Source organism: Labeo rohita, chromosome 1, assembly GCF_022985175.1.
Source record: "Labeo rohita strain BAU-BD-2019 chromosome 1, IGBB_LRoh.1.0, whole genome shotgun sequence".
NCBI lineage: Eukaryota > Metazoa > Chordata > Actinopteri > Cypriniformes > Cyprinidae > Labeo > Labeo rohita.
Genome location: NC_066869.1, coordinates 19,376,755 through 19,396,087, shown reverse-complemented (window position 1 = coordinate 19,396,087; position 19,333 = coordinate 19,376,755). Strand labels below are relative to the sequence as shown.

At 34.5% G+C, this 19,333-nt stretch overlaps 2 protein-coding genes across 4 annotated transcripts; both read right to left on the bottom strand.

Moving 5' to 3' along the window:
* Positions 1-461: 461 nt before the first annotated feature.
* On the bottom strand, positions 462-13,061 carry pknox1.2 (pbx/knotted 1 homeobox 1.2). Of its 2 annotated transcripts, none has more exons than XM_051108902.1 (11): positions 12,915-13,061; positions 10,051-10,191; positions 9,135-9,271; positions 8,885-9,056; positions 7,337-7,507; positions 7,137-7,251; positions 6,939-7,036; positions 6,648-6,776; positions 4,039-4,115; positions 3,793-3,956; positions 462-1,594 (listed from the first exon to the last, which is right to left on the bottom strand). In XM_051108902.1, the coding sequence occupies exons 2-11, from the start codon at positions 10,099-10,101 to the stop codon at positions 1,395-1,397; spliced, it is 1,314 nt and encodes a 437-aa protein (XP_050964859.1). In that variant the 5' UTR covers positions 10,102-10,191; positions 12,915-13,061; the 3' UTR covers positions 462-1,394. The 2 variants fall into 2 exon arrangements, with proteins under 2 accessions (XP_050964859.1, XP_050964868.1); XM_051108911.1 differs by having other exon boundaries at positions 10,051-10,163; positions 12,915-13,054.
* si:dkey-22n8.3 (uncharacterized) lies at positions 12,951-19,264 on the bottom strand. 2 transcript variants are annotated; one of them, XM_051108877.1, is made up of 8 exons: positions 18,917-19,264; positions 18,691-18,758; positions 17,157-17,259; positions 15,368-16,471; positions 13,701-13,764; positions 13,472-13,596; positions 13,295-13,352; positions 12,951-13,080 (listed from the first exon to the last, which is right to left on the bottom strand). In XM_051108877.1, the coding sequence occupies exons 2-7, from the start codon at positions 18,739-18,741 to the stop codon at positions 13,321-13,323; spliced, it is 1,479 nt and encodes a 492-aa protein (XP_050964834.1). In that variant the 5' UTR covers positions 18,742-18,758; positions 18,917-19,264; the 3' UTR covers positions 12,951-13,080; positions 13,295-13,320. The 2 variants fall into 2 exon arrangements, with proteins under 2 accessions (XP_050964834.1, XP_050964826.1); XM_051108869.1 differs by lacking the exon at positions 12,951-13,080 and having other exon boundaries at positions 13,212-13,352; positions 18,917-19,228.
* Between the last annotated feature and the right edge of the window lie 69 nt (positions 19,265-19,333).

Genomic DNA, 19,333 nt, shown 5'->3' with positions numbered 1-19,333 from the left:
TAAACTCAGAATCGCGAGATTTAAACTCAGAATAGCGAGATTTAAACTCAGAATAGCGAGATTTAAACTCAGAATAGCGAGATTTAAACTCAGAATTGCAAGAAAAAAAATCAGAATTGCGAGATTTAAACTCAGAATTGCAAGAAAAAAAATCAGAACTGCGAGATTTAAACTCAGCATTGTGAGTTAAACTACAGTTGTAAGATTTAAACTCAGCATTGTGAGATTTGAACTCAACTCAGAATTGCAAGATTTAAACTCACAATTGTAGTTTAACTCACAACGCTGAGTTTAAATCTCACAATTCTAAGATTTAAACTCAGAATTGCAAACTTTAAACTCAAAACTCAGAACTGCAAGATTTAAACTCAGAATTGAGAAATTTAAACTCAGAATTGCAAGAAAAAAATCTGAATTAGAAAGAAACTCAGACCTGTAAGAAAAAAATCAGAATTGTGAGATTTAAACTTAGAACTGCAAGAAAAAAAAAAATCAGAATTGAGAGATCAGAATCACGACATACAAACTTAGATTTGTGACATAAACTCTCAATGTGAATTGTGAGATGAAAAGAAGCAATTACCTTTTAAATGTAGTTTCAGTTTGTGGCAGAAATAAGCTTCCATAAACATGACAGCGTCTCACATTGTGGCATTAGAAATGTAAAAACGTAAGGCTTCAGAGTCTTCGCCTTCAGCGGATAGTCATTCTTTGTACTTTGTACTAAGTAGTTACCACAATCCCCTCCAAAACAGGGTGAGCACGTTAAAAGTGTTTTTTGTCTTTTTCATACATAAATACTCCTTACAAAACATAGCAAACCAGAGCAAAACAAACAAATGGAGAAAACAAACAAATTGGCACCGATCACTTGTGACAGTGTACTAGAAAAATAGTTCCTTCTTTTTCCTGGTGCCTGATTAAAGCAAACACAGGCATGCAAGAGACGAAACCTCATTGTCGTAGTATCCGAGACCATGAGGATAAGTACAACCGAATCATCCAGCATAAACATTTTACTTTTTTTTTCCTTCCTTTTAGCTCTTTCAAAAATGTGCTTTGAACACTTTCTTTAAGTTTACAGTATCATACAAAAAGTGCACTCGGCTAACTGCGTCGGAAATGAAGCGTGCGTTCCGCCGTGAGAGAGACTTGTGCTTGTGTCTTCATTTTGACCTGTGTGTGTGGGTTGTTTCGTTTGTTGTGTGTGTGGCTTTAAGCCCTTTCTCTGTACTTCAAACGAGCTGTTTGACAGCTTGAGGATGTCATGTGACCTTCAACACGTCAGCCGAGATGTTTGTGTGAATGTCTCTTTCTTCTTAGTGCTCTGATGCGCCTTAAATGTCTCTCTCTATACTAATTGTGTGTGTGTACGTGTGAGTCGTTCAGTCCTACTACAGCGAGTCGCTGGTCTCCAGGCCCAGCCTGGTCATGTCGGAGTGGGATGGATCATTGTCCTCGTCCTCTTCGTCATCTTCGTCATCGTCATCCTCGCTGTGACCTCCCATCATGACCTGCTGCATGGCCAGCGTAGCACCATCTGAGGAGAGCGTCTGTAGTCCGTCCTCACCCACACCGACTGTTACCGTGGTACCTGACAATGACAAACAAAACACTTCAAATCTTGATTAAACTGGTAAATACAGCCAATTCTACTATAGCACATAATCATTATTTTTGAGAAAAAAAGATTAAAGTATCATGAGGTATTAATCATCAATTATTAATCTGTTTTAACAAAGAAAACTGCATTAAAATAATAAAAGTAAATAAAAAATAGAATTCTCTCTTCTCTCTCTCTCTCTATATATATATATTTCTACATAAAATAAAATGATTATTAACTGAAAAGAATTTCTAAATTCATTAATTATTAATCCATTCACACTGTATCATTAAATATTTATGTATCTGCATTATATTCAATTAAAACGTTTTAATTAAAGCAGGATTGCAATTGTTTTTAGTTGAATTAAGAAATGAAATTATACAAAAATAAAATACATTTTTAAATAAAATTATTAAAATTACAAAAATCATGAATCCATAAATACAAATACAATTTTTCTCTGCGTATTTCTACTCGTTGGTCACATCGCATGATTTTTATATTTTTAGATAAATATTATTAGTAAAGCAATTTTGTTAAAGCACTATTTTACAACTACTACTACTAATAACTATCTATAATAAATGTTCAAAAATTTTGGTTGTTTAATGAATCTTTTTCTTCATTGTGAAATCAAAACATGCATCATCCTGGCATGTTTTATGTTATACCCTCCAACAATATGGACCATTAATTTTACTTGAATTGAAAATATACTAATCATAAAAAAGTGTATTCAAGTCATTCTATGTCTGAATTGCTTTTTAAAATAGTTTTAAATAATTGAATGGAGAAAGACAATTTGACCCATGTAATTGACACTTCGCAGGGAGTTTGATTGACAGGCGATCTGACCAATCATAACGCTGAATCTGACATTTTTGTCCAACAAACAAACCAGACAAGAGAGCAGATTAACATCGGTGGATTTTTGGTGGAGTCTTTCCGCGGTTGAAACAAGATACCTACTGATGTTCATTCATGTTTATTTCATGCTATAACTAGTAAAGAAATTATCGGTCAGCATGCCACTTAAAGGAGCAGTCCACTTCCAAAACGAAGATTCACATACAATGTACTCACCCCCTTGTCATCCAAGATGTTCATGTCTTTCTTTCTTCAGTCGTAAAAAAATTACGTTTTTTGAGCAAAACATTTCAGCATTTTTCTCCATATAATGGACTTCTATGGTTCCCCGAGTTTGAACTTCCAAAATGCAGTTTAAATGTAGCTGCAAACGATCCTAGATGCCGTTGTAAACAATCCCAGCCGAAGAAGAAGGGTCTTATCTAGGGTCTTACGATTGGTTATTTTCATAAAAATAATACAATTTATATACTTTTTAATGTCAAACACTCGTCTTGTCTTACTCTGCCTGGACTGTTTTGTTCCAGTTCATGACAGATAGGGTATGTTCAAAAACTCCCATCTCATGTTCTCCCTCAACTTCAAAATCGTCCTATATCGTTGTTTTACCTTTTTTGTTGAGGGTGTTTGATCTTCTTTGCATGTTCACTTTGCAAAGACTGGGTCGGTACTTCTGTAGCGATGTAGGATGATTTTGAAATGATTTTTGAAGTTGAGGGAGAAAATACAATTGGAGTTTTTCGACATACCCTAACTGTCTTGAGCCAGAATACAAAGGAGAGCAAGGCAAGACGAGCGTTTGACATTAAAAAGTATATAAATTGTATTATTTTTATGAAAATAACCGATCGTTTTGCTAGACAAGACCCTTCTTCCTCGGCTGGAATCATTTACAACCGCATTTGTGATCGTTTGAAGCCGCATTTAAACAGCATTTCGGAAGTTCAAAATCGGGGCACCATAGCAGTGGAGAAAAATGCTAGAATGCCACAAAACTGTATTTATTGTTTGAATTTTTTTTTTTAAATGACCAAATTTGAAAACTGAGACTGTGATGTATCTTCACCAAGTGAGAATGTTGTGTGGCGTGAGAGTGGATGGGCTTGTCAGATATAACAACAGTAACAAACGGGGGCAGGTTTTTGGAAAGGGTTAATTAGCTGGTTTTACTAAGATAAGCATTAGATGATCAGAGCAACCACACAGCAACATAGCAAACCACATAGCAATTCCCTGGCAAACATCCTATGAAGAGTTGGGAGTGTTGAACCTCAAACTAAACTCGTATTCTATTTAGCTTAATCTACGGGCCGTACCGTCTTCCATGGTGACCTGTTGCTGGGACACAGATGAGGCGAGGGAGTTGGGCCAGAAGCGTTGTAGGGGGCGCGTTTGGGGCGTCTTCTTTTTGCTCTTGGGTGTGTCCGAGGAGCTGGCGTCCAGCATGGGCTGAAGGATCCGTCGGCGTGCGTTAATAAACCTGAAGAGACTGATCCAGTCAGAGGCGATCCTAACAACTACACTGACCTGCGTACTTCAAGTATGAATGTCTGATAGCTCACCAGTTGTTAACCTGCAGCAGGGTGAGGTTGGTCTGCAGGGCGATCTGTTTCTTCTCATCTTCTGTGGGATAAGGGTGCTAGGAGGGAGAGAAATCAGAAAGGTCTTACACTTTGTCTCTTTTGATTAGTGTCTCTATCTTTGCACTCTCTATATGTTTACTTTCTCATAGGCCGCTTCATTAGAACAATGTCTCTCTGTGGGCCGCCCGTCTAAACAGACAGCCAACAGAAAACTTCCCCGCCGGGCTCTTCAGCGATTAGAGCTCTCTCCAGACGCTTAGTCACATGAACAGCTGGTATTTGTGAGAGGGTAAATGTACACGTGTCTGCTTCACGAGCCAGTCATCAACACCTACAGCTCACTTAATTCATCTATACATTTAAGGAGAGACACTCCGGGCAAAATTATTTAATGCACCTGTCAAGTTTGAGATTTTGGGCTTTTTTGGTTTTTTTTTTTATAAAGTGTTTTTTTAGACCAAAGAAAACATCCAAAAGACACTGTTAACTGTTTCTTTTATAGCACTTTATCTGTGTGTGTCAATAGATTTTAAATACAATACATCTTTTTAAAGTCTGTTTTCTCAAAATGAGTTTTTTCTCCTATGCTGAGCCATAAATCTCAATTTTTAAACCAACTTTACATTTTTATTCCTGTCTATATCCTGAAGGTTTTTATAGAGGGATTTGTTCATATGCTGTACAATTTGCTTGATTATATACAACACTTTATTCCCACCCAAAATTGTGAAAACATATTGTTTTCTGTCTGTTATAAGTATTTTCCGAATTATGGAGTGATAAAAATGAAATTCCCTTTGACTCTAATAGGTCAATAAACAATAATTTTGAACCCGACATTATCCAGTGTTTAGATTTTTGTACTGGAAATTTATGCAAATTAACATATTTCATTAAATAATGCCTCATTTGCATATTTAAATCTAAGATTTTAGAAAACATGTAATACAAAAAATGTTTACAATTATCAATGTATTCAATCAACTGGGTAAGTAAGGCAATAACTATTAGTTTGTTTGTTTTTTTAACCCTATTCACGCTCTGTGGTCTGATCATAACTTTCATCATATTTCAGCAGATTTAATTAGCAGCACTAAAACTAAAATAGTGTTTAAATTAAGAAATTAAAGATTATTAAATAATTAAATTATTTACAAAGAACAAAAGTTTTTATTTGAAAAAAAAAAAGAAAAAAAAAATACTTTTGTGTTTAATATTGACTACTGGTTAAAAGTTTGGGGTCAGTCATTTTTTTCTTAAATAAATAAATAAATAAAAATAAAAGAATAATTAATAACCAAAGGTGACAATTAAGCCTTTTAAACTGTTAATTTTTTATTTGTAATAAATGCTTAAACAACTGCTTTGATGTTAAAATGTTTTTTTTTTTACTAAAATATATTAAAATATATTTTAAATTTTAAATAATTTTATTTAAAATATTTAAAACATTCAAAATATATATTTTTATTTTAAATAAATGCTTAAATGCTGTGACATTAAAATGTTTTTTGTTTAATTCATTCTTCAAAGAATTCTGAAAAAATGTTTCCACTAAAATTTTGTACAGCACAACTCTCTTCAACATTAGTTTAATGTTTTATTTAAAAAGCAAATCAGCATAATTAGAATGATTTCTGAATGATCATGTGACACTGAAAACTGGAGTAATAATTCTTAATATTCAGCTTTGCCTCTCATGAATAAATTACAATTTAACATATATTCAAATAGAAAACAGTTGTTTTAATTTGTAACAACATTTCACAATATTACTTTTTCCGGTATTTTTGATTAAATAAATGCCGTCTTAGTGCATAGAATTCAAAAACTTTAAAAATAATCATACCAATCCCAAACTTTTGAATGGTAATGTACATACATAATACTTTCTTAGGACCATTTTTACTATTTACTATTATAATTATTATTAATAAACTATAATAATTATTATTTTTATTATTACTACTAATAGCAGACTAATAATACTATCATTTTACAGCAAAATATTCCTATTACACATCACTTTTACTACCCCAATCCAAGTCAACTTATTTATTACATTAGAACTATTGGTTGTACTGTATATGTGACCAGGGACCACAAAACCAGTCATAGGGGTCATTTTTTCAAAATTGAGATTATATAATAAGCTTTCCATTGATGTATATCTGTTAGAATAAAACAATATTTGGCCGAGATACAACTATTTGAAAATCTGGAATCTGAGGGTGCCAAAAAAAATTAAAATATTGAGAAAATCACCTTTAAAGTTGTCCAAATAAAGCTCTTAGCAATGCATATACTAATCAAAAATTAACTTTGATATATACAGTAAGAAATTTACAAAATATCTTGATGGAACATTGATCTTTACTTAATATCCTTATGATTTTTGGCATAAAAGAAAAATCGATAATTTTAACCCATACAATGTATTTTTGGCTATTGCGATTTAAAAAAATAAGGCAGCACTGTGACTCAGTGTGGATAGTGAAATATTATGTGATTGATCACTCTTTCACTGAATTGGCTTGAGATTTGCCTACAAAACAGTGAAGGACAAAACAAAACAAAAGAAAACTTACACCGATGTGTTGGAAGAGCCACGAACGCATGACATTGGTGGCGTGTTTGGGCAAGATGCCTCTCTTGGCCTTAGACGAACTGTCCTCCTGACTGAAAAAGTTTAGATCCTGGTTCAACTGCAGCTGAAGCTGTGATAAAAACAGACGCAGCTGTCAGGAGTGTGCTTAATGCCATTCATACAGTAACAGATTATAAAGACGTGCTGCTGAATAGTTGAATCAACACATGGAATAAACTCTAAATACTAGAGTAACTCCATGATATGAGTGTGTTTGTTGACTTTCTCTCACCTGCGAGTTCTGGATGCGTATTGTTCCAGGTGACAGAGTCTGTGTGACCACCTGCCCCTGTGGTGTAACAACTGTAACAGGCTGATATACTGTGCCACCTGCGTTAAAACAAACACGCTCGCACAGTCAATATACGATGAAATATGAGAATGCAGAAGAGAAGAGAATCAGAAAGCAGGAGTAAAACAATCAACAAACCTGTTACCACCTGTGTGGGGTTTACAGCAGTGACAGTGACGTTGCCTTGTTGTAAAGCCGACGCTGGTACTACAATACCTTGGGGACTCATGGCTCCCGAGAACGAGCTCGGCGGCTGTGAAGAGGAGAACACGTGCACAAGGTTCGGTTATTTTCTGAGTGAAGGTGGAGACAGATTTCTACAGTGTTTTTGAATGTACCTGTGTCTGTGTTGGGGAGTAGGGACTTCCAGGTTCTCCGCTGAGGAGAGTCTCGCTGTTCATCTTGGTCTTGAGGCAGGCAATGTAGCGGCTGCAGAAATCTTTACACAGGTCATTTACCTTCTCCAGCTCTAGAAGGTGAATCCGTAACACTTGGATGGCCTTCACCATCTGAGTCCAGCGAGAGAGTACAGTCGATAAGCATTCAGACATCATGAGAAAGATGAAAAAAATGAAAATTCTGTCATTAATTACTTACTCTCATGTTGTTCCAAACCAGTAAGACTTTCGTTCATCTTCAGAACACAAATTAAGATATTTTTTGATGAAATCCGAGAGCTTTCTGACCCTGCATAGACAGCAGAGCTCTTTGATTTCATCAAAAATATCTTAATAAATGAAGGTCTTATGGGTTTGGAACAACATGAGGCAGAGTAATTTCAAACCTCGGCTAAAAAGCAACATTAAGCTGCTTCACCATTCATTAAAATATATATTAAAGTTATGGCCAATACAATAATAGGCACTTAAAACTAAAACCAGTCATTTTCAATGCTATAGAGTGAATTTAGACATCACAAAACTGTAATGTGCAGCATAAAAAAATGGAAGGTCATTATAAGATTCGCTGAAGATTACATTAAACAGTGTTGTTGAATTATTGATGTTTTTAAAGATTAACTTACAGCAAGTGTTAGATAATGCAAAGTTAATCATAACGTAAAAATTAGCATGCACAATCCATATCAACTGATGCCAATTATATCTTTAATACTAATACGATAAATGATATACATCACCAGTCAAAAGTTTTTGAACAGTAAGATTTTTAATGTTTTTAAAAGAAGTCTCTTTTGCTCATCAAGCCTGCATTTAGTACAGCAAAAACAGTAAAAATTTCTAATTTCTATGTTTCCTATTTACATATATATTATAAAATATAATTTATTACTGTGATTTCAAAGCTGAATTGTTAGCATCATTACTCCAATCACATGACCCTTCAGAAATCATTCTATTGTGATTTTTTTTTTTTTTTTTGCAAAAATTTCATAATTTACATTCACAAAAGTTTTACATAAATAAATCGCATGGTTTGCAGCACAGCTAATTTCTGTTTAATATACACTACAATACAAGTTTTTTTGGTTAAATAAATACATAGTAATATAATATATCCTAATTGATGCATTTCTTTTTAAAATAAATGCTGTATTTCTAATCATCAATGAATTCTGAAAAAAATCATGGTTTCCACAAAAATATTAAGCAGCAACTGTTGAACACTGATAATAAAAACGAACGTTTTCTGAGCAAATCAGCATATTACAATGATTTCTGAAGGATCGTGTGACAATGGCTGCAAAATTCAGCTTTGACATTAAAGAAGAAAAAAAAACTTAATTAAATTGTGTTATTTTGGATTAAAAAATGCAGCCCTGGTGAGCATAAGAGACTTCTTTCATAAACATTAAAAAAACATCTGACCCCAAATGTTTGAACAGTAGCGTAAACACCAAAAACCTCAGTTTAATGTGTGATTCTTACCAGATTGTCCAAATCAGGGTCCTCACTGAAGAAAGCCTTGCCTTCTTTCTCCTGGTTTCGCACAAAGTTCTCGATATCCACATCGAAGCTGGCCGAGGTCACGCACTCCGAGCTCTGAGTGGATTGCTCGCATTTCTCAAAGAGCAGCGCCAGCAGGGGGAACAAGGGGTGTCTGACAGTCAACAAACACATCACTCAGACATCAAAACACACATTCAACTACACTTTTTAAAAACGAGTCACAAGTTACCTGTAGATGGCCGTCTTGTAGACCTCCATAGGAGTTTGTGGCTCAGACGGCGCTGAGCCGTTCTCCTCTTCCTCTCTCTCCTCCTCTTCCTCCAACCTCTCCTCCACTTGTCCCGCCGTCTGTTCTCCCACTTGCATCTGCACGGGACAGAGGGGCAGAGAATGAAGATGTATGTGGTATGTGGAAGTTAGCAATGTCAGCTGGCATGTCTGCGGGCGGTAACGTCCGTGTGTGGGCCGCTCTGACAAACACAGCCTCTCTGTCACAGACCCTAAGGCTTGACATGGGGTTTCATAGCATTTTTTAACAAAGAGGCTTCTCTCTCAAACCCTAGAGTACTCTATCTATTTCTGTCAGATTTAGAAAGCTTTCACAGATTTTACAGAGTGGTTTTGCACATTAGTTTCAGACTATTTAGCAGAAAAACAGAGGAAGTACAAAAATGCCAGTGCACTGAGTGACTCAACATGCAAGATATGCAGATAATTATAATGCAGCTATCTATTTGGGTATTACTGCAGTTAGCTAATTACCCACAATTCTGTTGATTTCTTTTCTCATTCGTACTGTTTTTCTTTCTTTGTACTTCATAGCTGGGACAGGCCCACATGATTGAGTGCATGTGATGGAGCGCAACAATAGTGTTGATTGAAAAGGGGAAATGTTAAAAATATTTCACGACTCCTGGAAAATCTCGGGTTAGTCTCGAGTCTCTCTATCGCTTCATCCGATGCCGCAGAGATCAGGCTTCCCAGAATTCACAAGACATCAATCTCAGATTGGGAGATGTCATACTTGCATGTTTATAAAGCGTTTATTGATTTCGTATCGCAATATAAAGATGCTTATCGCTTTATTTAAAAGGGCAATTAAACACACTCACACAGAACAAGAAGAGCTCTTTGGCAACACAAACCTGTTCAGCCTCTTGGTAATCCTCCATGGACACCGATGGGGATGTCATCATAGTTACTGTTGCCGTGGACAACGCTTGGGCATTCTATAAAGCTGATCTTCAGCTCCACTAAACTGACAGCCACAACAAAGACAAAGATTTCTGTGGAAAAACGGCAAAACAGCTGCTACTCTTCAACAGAAAAAAATTAATACTCTTCTCCAATTTAATATAAATTTTATCTGTGGATATTAATCTTATAAAACTTACACTACCAGTCGAAAGTTTTCAAACAGTAAGATTTTTAATCTTCTGCTCACCAAGCCTGCATTTATTTGATCCAAAATACTGCAAATATAATTATAATACAATATAATTTATTCCTATGATCAAAGCTGAATTTTCAGCATCATTACTCCAGTCTTCAGTGTCAAAAGATCCTTCAGAAATCATTCTGATATGCTGATTTGCTGTTCAAGAAACATTTTTTTTATTATTATCAATATTTAAAACAGTTGAGAATCATTTTTTCAGTATTCTTTGATGAATAGAAAGATCCAAAGATTGGCATTTATCTGAAATAAAAGCTTTTGTAACATTATACACTATACCATTCAAAAGTTTGGAGTCAGTATATTTTTTTTAGTGAAAGAAGTTTTAGAAATTAATACTCTTATTTAGCAAGGATGCTTTAAATTGATCAAAAGTGATGATAAAAACATTTATAATGTTACAAAAGATTTCTATTTCAGATAAACGCTGTTCTTCTGAACTTTCTATTCTTCAAAGAAACCTGAAAGAATTCTACTCAACTGTTTTATACAAAATAATAATAAATGTTTTTTGAGCAGCAAATCAGAATATTAGAATGATTTCCGAAGGATCATGTGACTGGAGTAATGATGCTAAAAATTCAGCTTTGAAATCACAGGAATAATCACATTTTAAAATATACTCAAATAGAAAACAGTTATTTTAAATAGTTAAAATATTTCACAACTTTACTGTTTTTGCTGTACTTTGAATCAAATAAATGCAGGCTTGGTGAGCAGAGGAGACTTCTTTTTAAAATATTAAAAATCTCACTGTTTAAATGACTGGTAGAACACAATATTAACTCAGGATTCTTTGATGAATAAAAAGTTAAAAAGAAGTTGAAAAGAAAGAATCTTCAAAAATACAAGTCTTTGCTATCAATTTGCATCAATTTAACACATCCTTGATTAATAAAAGAATTAATTCCTTTCAAAAAAAAAAAAAAATAAAGAATAGATTTCCATTTTAAATAAATACTGTTCTTTTTTTTTACTTTTTATTCATCAAAGAATCCTGAAAATATATGACAGGGTCCAAAAAAATATTAGACAGCACAACGGTTTCCAACATTGATGATATATCAGCACATCAAAATGATTTCTGAAGGATCTAATGATGCAGAAAATTCAGCTTTAATCACACTCAAATGAGATTTGAATGCATATTAAAACAGAAAACATTTTTTAATTTGTTAATCTGTATTTTTAATCAAATGATTGCAGCCATGATGAGCATAAGAAACTTCTTTTAAAAAAAACTAAAAATCTCACAGATCCCAAACTTTTAAAATCAGTGTAAGTCTCTTTACCTTATGATTATTATTTATTTACTGTATTTTTACAGTGCACCAAGACAAATTCCCTGTACAGGTATACCCACAGTAATTGGCAATAAAGGTGATTCTGATTCTTAATACTCATTGTATATAGTGCTTTATTGACATGCAAACATAGGTCAGGACAATTAATCAATATTTAGCCACTTGCATAACTGTACACACTTATGCAAATAACTAATTTTACTATCTCCCTGACCTAACTAAATAACTAACATTTTGTTTGCAGTTTTAATTAAATTATTATATTAAATAACGAGTAAAATAACTGTGTAATTCCACATTTCATTATATAAAAGCATATTTCAGGTGAACAAATCATATTGCTCTATAAATAACTGCATTTCATATTTTCTGCAGGCGCTGTAAATCACAACTTCGTGCTTTTTAGATATAAATGAGAAAAAGATGTATAAAGTCTTGTTTGTTTAATGCATGACATTCATTTGCTTCAAAATGAACTTGGACAAACATCTGCAGTGGTACAAATTCGCGATATAAATAGTAACATCGCTAACTGCACTGCAATACGACTTCAATGAATGATTCGCTTTGAATGGACTTAGAAAAACTGTAAATATCACTATGTAAAAACACAAACGATTATCTTATTAACGCTGCCGAAATTATTATTTTCTCGTAATGTGGTTTTATATCTTCGTCATGGTCACAGATGACTGTATCTCATCCTCTCTATTACTGTAGGCGCCATGTTTGCACTGAGTCTCTGTTCAAATCCATTGCTTATATGTTCAAATCTATTTAGTGTTTTATTCGAAGCGCTAGACACCCATGTGAACCGCTGGCGCAATTAATATACGATTATACTACACAACCTACGTCATAATGTACAAACACAAGCCGCGCTGACTTTTCGCTTAACTACTTATTAAAAACATCGTCTCTGTCTCTTTAAATATAATAAAAAGCCTGCCCATAATCGCCTATCAATCAATCTAAGGGACATCGGGCTATCCCTCCCCACCAGTACCGCCGCCATTCGCACTTCTACAAAAGATCATAAAAAAAAACCCCGAGCTGGGCCTTGACTGTGTGTCGAGCCAGAAAATCTCCCCCGAAACCGCCGTCCAAACATCTGATTTCAGCCTAAAACCATCCAGACCGCGCACCTCCCACGGAAGCTCGATCTTACGCGCCGAGTGCATTTTAGTGTGCGGCCCAGATCGCTTGATTGATAGGGAGTCGGAAAAGAAGATTTTGAGTGACAGCTTACCTTAGTGCCAATCTTCGTCACAATGACAAGCGGCTGCAGCAATCGGGACCCGCAGTTCTTCCATGTCGTCACAGCGTAACGGCACGCAGGCAACTTTGCTCATGAATATTTATGATGTGGGAGGAGACATTACGGTATAGGGAAAAGTGCTCGCCCCCTGAGACTTCTGTGGGGGAAATGTAACATGCAAATTATAAAACAGATCTTGTACAGTGCTAGGTAGTTTTAAATGGTCATTCAGAGCTTTAAAGAATAAACAAAGCACAGTATGAAAATGTTAAAGTTCAAACAACTTTATTTTTTTGCGTTCCCTTTCTTGTTTCAGGTCTGTAAACGCAAATAAGATTAAAATATTAGCGCCTGTTAATATATATCTATACACTTCTATGAAGTCATGGTGTGCTTTTCATTTTGTGCTGCTTTCATCCAGTACAGGCTCTAAAAAACAAAAAAAAAAAAAAAAAAAAAGTTTCTGAGTTCATCTGAACTTTAATCATCACAACAAATATGGGGTAACAAAAAAAAAAAAAAAAAAAAAAAGGCAGAAATGTACCCACCGGAGAACTTAAATTCTGGGAACTCGGTTAAGTCTCCACCCCCGTAGAGCCTCTGGAGTTTGGTTAGCTCTTCACTAAAAGCTTTCTCATATTCTGGTCTGGCATCTACAAGGCCAGCAGAGGCTCTGTGGACAACACCAATAGGGAATGGAGATAATTTGTTATTTAAAAATGTGTGAGAAGTTTGATATTTAGTGGAATGCATGGAATTGTTTTGTGTTGTATATACTGGCTCTTTGTGTAGTATTCCCTTATCTTGTCCAGAAAGAGTCTCTGTATTGGATCCAGTTGTGCTAAGAGAGATAAGAGAGACATTCCTGTTAGCTGTTACATATAAATATGCAATAATTCTAAAATATCAGTATTAGCCAGAACACTGGCTACACTGGCTTTCAAAAGTTTGGGATCAGTAAGATTTTTAATGTTTTTTAAAGAAGACGTTTTTGCTTATCGAGGTTGCATTTACTTGATTAAAAATACAGAAAAAATAGTAATATTGTTAAAAAACTTTTGCGATTTAAATTAGTGGTTGTGTATTTTAATATACTTTAAAATTAAATTTATTTCTTTGATACATTGCTGAATTTTCAGCATCATTACTCTGGTCTTCACTGTCATATGATCCTTCAGAAATCATTTTAATATGCTGATTTATTATCAGTGCTGAAAACAGTTGTGCTGCTTAATATTTTTTTTGGAATCTGTGATACTTTTTTTCAGGATTCTTTGATGAATAAAACATTAAAAAGAAAAGAATTCATTCAAAATAGAAATCTTTTCTAACAATATACACTACTGTTCAAAAGTTTAGGGTCAGTACTTTTTATTGCTTTCCTTTTTTTGTAATGAAATGAATAGTTTTAATCAGCAAGAATGTTTTAAACTGATACAAAGTCTTAGTAAAAACGTATATTGTTTGAAAGGACTTCTTTTTTTAATAAATGCTGTTCTTTTAAACTTTTTATTCATCAAAGAATCTGGAAAAAAATATCACAGGTTCCAAAAAAAAAAAAAAAAAAAAGAAGAAGAAGAAGCAGAATAGAATGATTTCTGAAGTATCATGTAAAACTGAAGACTGGAGTGATGATGCTGAAAATTCAGCTTTGATCAGAAGAATAAATATTTTAAAGTATATAAAAATACAAAAACAGTATTTTAAACTGCAATAATATTTCACAATATTACTGTTTTTTTCTGTATTTTCGATAAAATAAATACAGCCTTGATGAGCAAAAGAGAGTAAAAAATAATTATTGTATTGCATGTTTAAATGAAGAATATTTATACAAATGATTATAATTTATCACAATAAAAGTATTTGCATTACAAGCAAACAAGCAAAAAGAAAAAGAAAGATAAAAAATCCACAATAAAGGATGTCAAGAGACAAGCATCAGTCCACCCTCTTGTGGTAAACATCAGAATAGCTCAAAAGAAACCCACAGAGCAAGCCATGCTGATTCAATACAGGCATCAGTGTGAGCAAATATTTGTGTTATGGAAAAATGTTTACAGAAGCTGCACACATATAAACTGTCACTTTGTTGTTAGAGCGGGTCGGTTCTTAAATTCAGACATCTGTCAGATTAGAAACTGCTTATGTTTGTGTGACATGGCAGGTCTTTTTGTTTATTTTAGGTGAACAAATCTTTAAATGCTGCTAAAGCTAACATCCCAGATGTTGGAACTAGACAAATGAAAGATTTAAGGCAAATGAGTCTGTGTTGCACTATAAAAACTAAAAATGCAAGTCATGCATTTTGCAAAATATCTTGGAGTACATTCCCACAAATAACTGTTCACAAAAAATGAGGAGGGTGCATAAACATCAACAAAATATTCCCGTTTTTGGAAAATATGAATTTATGTATTGAATGCAGGAAGGGTGACACGTACCCTCTTCAGCTGCCTCTGTCTGATCCACTTCCTCTAAACTGTCAGTTTGTGCTAGAATCGGGTCCTTCAGACTGATGGATGTTTGAGCATCACCAGACATTTCTGACAGGGCATCTACAGATTTACTTAGAGAAGCAGATGTTGTCTCAACAACAGGAAGATCCTCAGTTGATTTAGGTGAAGAGATGTCAGGCATGGGGTCAAAGACTTGAATGGCTTCTTCATGACAGACTTCTTGAAGGATTGGAACTTCACCAGCGGCAACTGCCACAGCTTCAGCACTGGAAATATCTAGTATGGAGTCAGCTGTGCCATCTGGAAAAGACCCAACTGTCTGAGTGATGATCTTCTGGCTAGAAGATGGTTTGTCTGTTTTGACATTTGAAGACCAAGTGGGAGCTAGAAAGCCTTGAGTTTGAGTGGACTGAGGCTGTGATGCATTGGTCACTGCAAGCACTTCTGAAACATCAAAAGTCTCCTGTAGATGAAGGTTCTCATGCGCATATGAAACTTCAGGAGTTGCTATAACTTTGGAAGTCACCATAACATCAGGCATGTAAACCGTTTCATCAGTTTCTGCTGTATGTTTTTCAGAGGCAGAAGCAACATCCACAGAAGATGGAATGAATTCTGAAGGGTCTGTTGAAGACAGCTCAAAAACTTGACTGATATTTCTAGTTAAAGTTTCTTGTGGAGCTTTAACAGTGGGCGATTCTACAGCTGACTCAACAGCTTGGAGTGCTGCATCTTTTGCATTCATAATTTCAGTGTACGTCTTATGCAGACCTTCCGTGGCTATTTGGTCAACATCTTTTGAATATGCAAAATCCACAGAATCAACTATGGCAGTGTCAGGTGCTGAATAACTGTAAACAGCATCTTTTGCTGGAAGGGTGCTGGTAGAAGTTTGAACTTTTGCATTGGAAATAGTTTCTTTGGCATCACTCTGGTCATTCAGTTTACTTGGTGTAGCTGGTTTGGTTGGACTAGTAGCAGCTTTCAATGCATAAGCAGTGATCACGGATTGTTTCCTCTCTTTGGTCTCCTTGGCCTTCTGCTGCAGTAATTTGGCAATATCAGTTATAGTTTTTGGTTTTGCTTTCTCTAGGGTAAAGACAACAATAAATTAGACGTCTCAGTTGACTAATAATCTGAAGAACCATTTATAAAGAACCTTCTAAGTAATGGAAAGGTTCGATGGATATTAAAGGTTCTTTTTGGAATCTTGTGTTTTCACAAGATAAACAATGCCACTGTACCAAACAAAGCTGGCAAATTTTGCCAATTACTGCAGCTGATAGTGGTTAATTATTGTCATGTTTTGGGCTCTACTAATCGGTTGGACCAGAAAAAACATTAGGAATCTTGACAACATTTGTGTTTGTTCTTATCATTTTTGGTCAGGTAGGTGAAATATTAGGCTAATAATTAATACTGCTCGTACGTATCTTTACCACCTATTAACTTTAATATTGCGCCCTTTCATGCTTACTAAGTCCTTCTCTATATGATTTAGCAGCTTTCACATGTTTTTTTCTGTGGTTTAGACACCATAAATTAGCAGAACAACATATTCAGTAGTACATTAAACATGCAATCCATTCTGGCAATCCGAGTATCACCAACATGGCCACGCATCCGGGTAACTGACCAAATCGTGATGTATATGCAAACCCACTATCGATGCCAATAAAGAACCTTTACTTCAAAGAAGTGCCTCAATATTCTTAAAATAAGACACCACACAACAAAAAGTCACATAAGTGCAATAAAAGTCATGATAACTTACTTATACTTGTATATCTGACAGGCTTCTTGGCATTATTTGCTTTGGTGCAGAGTGGTGTCAATGGAGGGACGTTCCTTTGAATCCAACTATCCAACCAAAGGAACTGAATTAAAAATACACAAAGTCATATAGAAAGGTGATGAAGATGAAGACGTGAGGAGAAGAATGGCAGATAATTGCCAAATGGAGATTGTCGCATCATACCCCAAAAGACTTGAGGCTGTAAAGGAAGCTTCTGCTAAGCACTGAGGTAAGAGTATAAATACTTATGTAAATGTTCTTATTTTGTTTTTTTATTTTTAATAAATGTACAAAGTTGTGTCAGATTTGTTTTTGCTTTGTCATTATGGTTTATGGTGTGTAGATTGATGTGGGGCAAAAAGAATTTAAAGCAGTTTAACATAATGCAGTTTTACATTAGCTGACATCTGAATAAGATAGTTGGTCAGAGAGTTGGACTAAACTATATTAAGAGGGTGAACTTCATATGGGGGCACTTTCAGTTAATTTGAGATTTGTGGTTACACTTATATTCATTCATTCATAAAAACACAAAATATACATACATTCCAGTCAGGACAAAGTGAGAGGGAGGTTCATGCTGTAATTTTCCATGCTGGGGTAATTTTATATTAGACAATAGTTTCTTGTCCTTACTGATTTTAAGAGGTTTTATTGAATTACACTACCAGTCAAAAGTTTTTGAACAGCAAGATTTCTAATGTTTTTTTAAAGAAATCTTCTGCTTACCAAGCCTGCATTTATTTAATCCAAAGTGCAACGAAAACATTAATATTGTGAAATATTTTACTATTTAAAATAACTGCTTTCTGTCTGAATATATAATAAAATATAATATATTTTTGTGATCAAAGCAACATTTTCAGCATCAATACTCTAGTCTTCAGTGTCATACGATCGTTTAGAAATCATTCTAATATGCTGATTTGCTGCTCAAGAAACATTTATTATTATCATCAATATTTTAAGTTGAGGTTTCATTCTTTGATGAATAGAAAGAACCAAAGATCAGCATTTATCTGAAATAAAAAGCTTTTGTAACATTATACACTACATCATTCAAAAACTTGGAGTTAGTATATTTTTTGTATAATTATAGAAATGAATACTTTTATTTAACAAGGATGCTTTAAATCGATCAAAAGTCATGATTAATACATTTAGAATGTTACAAAATATTTAAATTTCAGATAAATGCTGTTCTTCAGAACGTTCTATTCATCAAAGAACCCTGAAAAAATTCCACTCAGCTGTTTTCAACATAAAAATAAATCAGAATATTAGAATGTTCTCTGAAGGATCATGTGACTGGAGTAATGATGCTAAAAATTCAGCTTTGAAATAACAGGAATAAATTACATTTTAAAACATATTAGAATAGAAAACAGTTATTTTAAATTGTAAAAATATTTCACATTTTTTACTGTGAAATAAACATTAAAAATCTTACTGTTCAAAAACTTTTGACTGGTAATGTAGCTTTAAACTTGAGTGACAGTCGTAAACATGTTACCTTCAACACCCTCAATCCTCGAATTCTCTGGAGGGACATTATCGGGAACATCCCAAGGAAATCAATGGCTTTATGGTGGAAAGAGTAAACATACCGTTACTTAAGAAGAGCAGTGAACTTACATAACAAATACTCGGGTTCACCCTCACAAACAACGAGTTGCAACATTCGCAAACAATATTCGTGACAACATATATGGCCTTGTGGTAAGCCAGAGTGTTTTTACCCTCAGTGTTGCTCTTGTTCGACTCGTCGACCGTGTGTTTTTAATAGACACCGCTTGTTTACTTGTCCATCGCAAACCAGGACATGCCGTTGAACGGTCGTTAGAATAGATTCAAATATTCAACGCCCCTACAGACGTTAAAAGCAGAATTGCCGTACAACAAAGACAAAAAACACATAAGATGTTTGTCAAACGGTTCCTGAAGCTTAAAGACGTTGCGTAATCGTGCTGACACTCCTCCTGAGAAACATGCTGTGCGCAGCACGTCGTTTTCGCCGTCCTCACAATGTAAACAAAACAAAATAGCCGTTAAAAAATTTAAATATTTTGCTAAATGGAAGCTGACGTAAAACCTGTGACATTCTTTTTACTAACGTCACCACGTTCACAGTATAAAAAATGAGGAAACACTTACAT